General features: G+C 65.8%; 1 protein-coding gene across 1 annotated transcript in view; it reads left to right on the plus strand.

Annotated features, from left to right (window-relative positions):
* The window catches only part of CRTC2 (CREB regulated transcription coactivator 2), a 16,267-nt gene extending 14,925 nt beyond the window's left edge, over positions 1-1,342 (plus strand). The window contains 2 exon segments of the mRNA XM_025212649.1: positions 1-37; positions 304-1,342. The exon segment at positions 1-37 is cut by the window's left edge and continues 189 nt beyond it. Of these exon segments, the coding sequence (XP_025068434.1) occupies positions 1-37; positions 304-506 (240 nt within the window). The 3' untranslated portion in view covers positions 507-1,342.
* Positions 1,343-1,467: the final 125 nt, after the last annotated feature.

A 1,467-nucleotide genomic window follows, 5' to 3' on the forward strand; every position in this document is an offset into this window, starting at 1 on the left:
AGCCGCCACGGCGCCATCCCCAACATCATCCTTACAGGTGAGCCCTGCCGGGTGGCCGGGACTGGTGGGGGGCAGTGATGCCACACCACAGCAGGCCCCCGTGGGTGTAGCCAGGGCTTCTCTGGGCTGGGGCTGACGCAGAGCATGTTGGTTGGGGCGGTGCCAGCCCCTCTCCCCTGAGTGCCTCTGGGGCTGCCCGAGGGCACTGGTGGCTTGTAGACCTCCCCACCCCTTCCGTATCATGCCTGGTCCAGGATACCCTGGCCCTGGCCTGGCCCTGACCCCTCCCTCTGGACCCCCCAGGGGACTCTCCACCTGGCATCTCTAAGGAGATCGCGACGGCGCTGGCCGGAGTCCCCGGCTTCGAGGTGGACACATCCTTGGGCCTCGAGGAGGATCTCAAGATTGAACCACTCACCCTGGACGGACTGAACATGCTCAGCGACCCCTACGCCCTCCTGACCGACCCGGCCGTGGAGGACTCCTTCCGCACGGACCGGCTGTAGTTGGGGCGCCGGCTGCCCAAGGGCACGTGGCAATAGAGCGGGGAGGAGGGGAGAGAGCAGTCTTTGCCAACATGGCAAACAAGCCGGACATCCACGGCCCTGGCGGACCAGCCCTGTCTTCTTTGCGGTGAAACGCCCCCAGGCAAAGGGTGGCAGCTCCCGCCCGCACCTGGGCTGCAGGCGTTGCCCAAAGCCAGGCGAGACCGGCCTCACTGTGCTGCCCCCACCCCGGCCCAGGGGAGTCCAGAGACACCAGGGCCCACAGCCTCGCGCCGCGGGGGGCTCCCAGGGCGCCTCCCCCCTGAGAGCAGAGACCGCAGCCCCTCACCCTGTCTCCGGGCCGCACCTTCGCGCTGAAGCGTCAGGGAAGGGAACAAGCCCAGGGCCACCCTGGGCTCTCCTCCCCCACGGCTGGGCAGGCCCGGGGGTCTCCGTCCCCAGCTCTCGAGAGAAAAGTCTTTCCACTGAACGCGCACGCGGGCCGCCGCGCCGGCCCTGTACATAGCCGCCCCCTGTGCCCGGCTCGGGCTCCCCACCTCCTCCTCCTCCTCCCGCCCTTCCGCGGTTGGGTTTTTTTGTTTTTTGTTTTTTTTGCTAATCATCATGTTTAAAGACAAAATTGACCCCGTCTTCCCCACTAAGCCGTGTAGCCCCCGTGCACCCGTCCCCCCGCGGGGGGCCCGGCCCGGCCCGGCCCCGGCTCCTGTATAAAGCACTTGTAACTTTGGATCCTTGTCTGTCGTGAGGTCACGTCCTGCGTCGGCGCGGGGAGGGGGCGCCCCGGGGCCCCCTGCCAGGGAGGAGAAAGCCAGAGCGATTTATTATGATTAATAATTATTATTATTATTATTTTTTAAATATATTCTATGTTCATTAAGACCCCGGCGTCTCTTGCGTGTGGGTAACTGCGGGGGGCTCCGGGGCGGGGGCTGGGTAGGGACCCCCCCTCCCGGGGCCGGGC

Source organism: Alligator sinensis, unplaced genomic scaffold (genome assembly GCF_000455745.1).
Source record: "Alligator sinensis unplaced genomic scaffold, ASM45574v1 scaffold1165_1, whole genome shotgun sequence".
NCBI classification, from domain to species: Eukaryota; Metazoa; Chordata; order Crocodylia; family Alligatoridae; genus Alligator; species Alligator sinensis.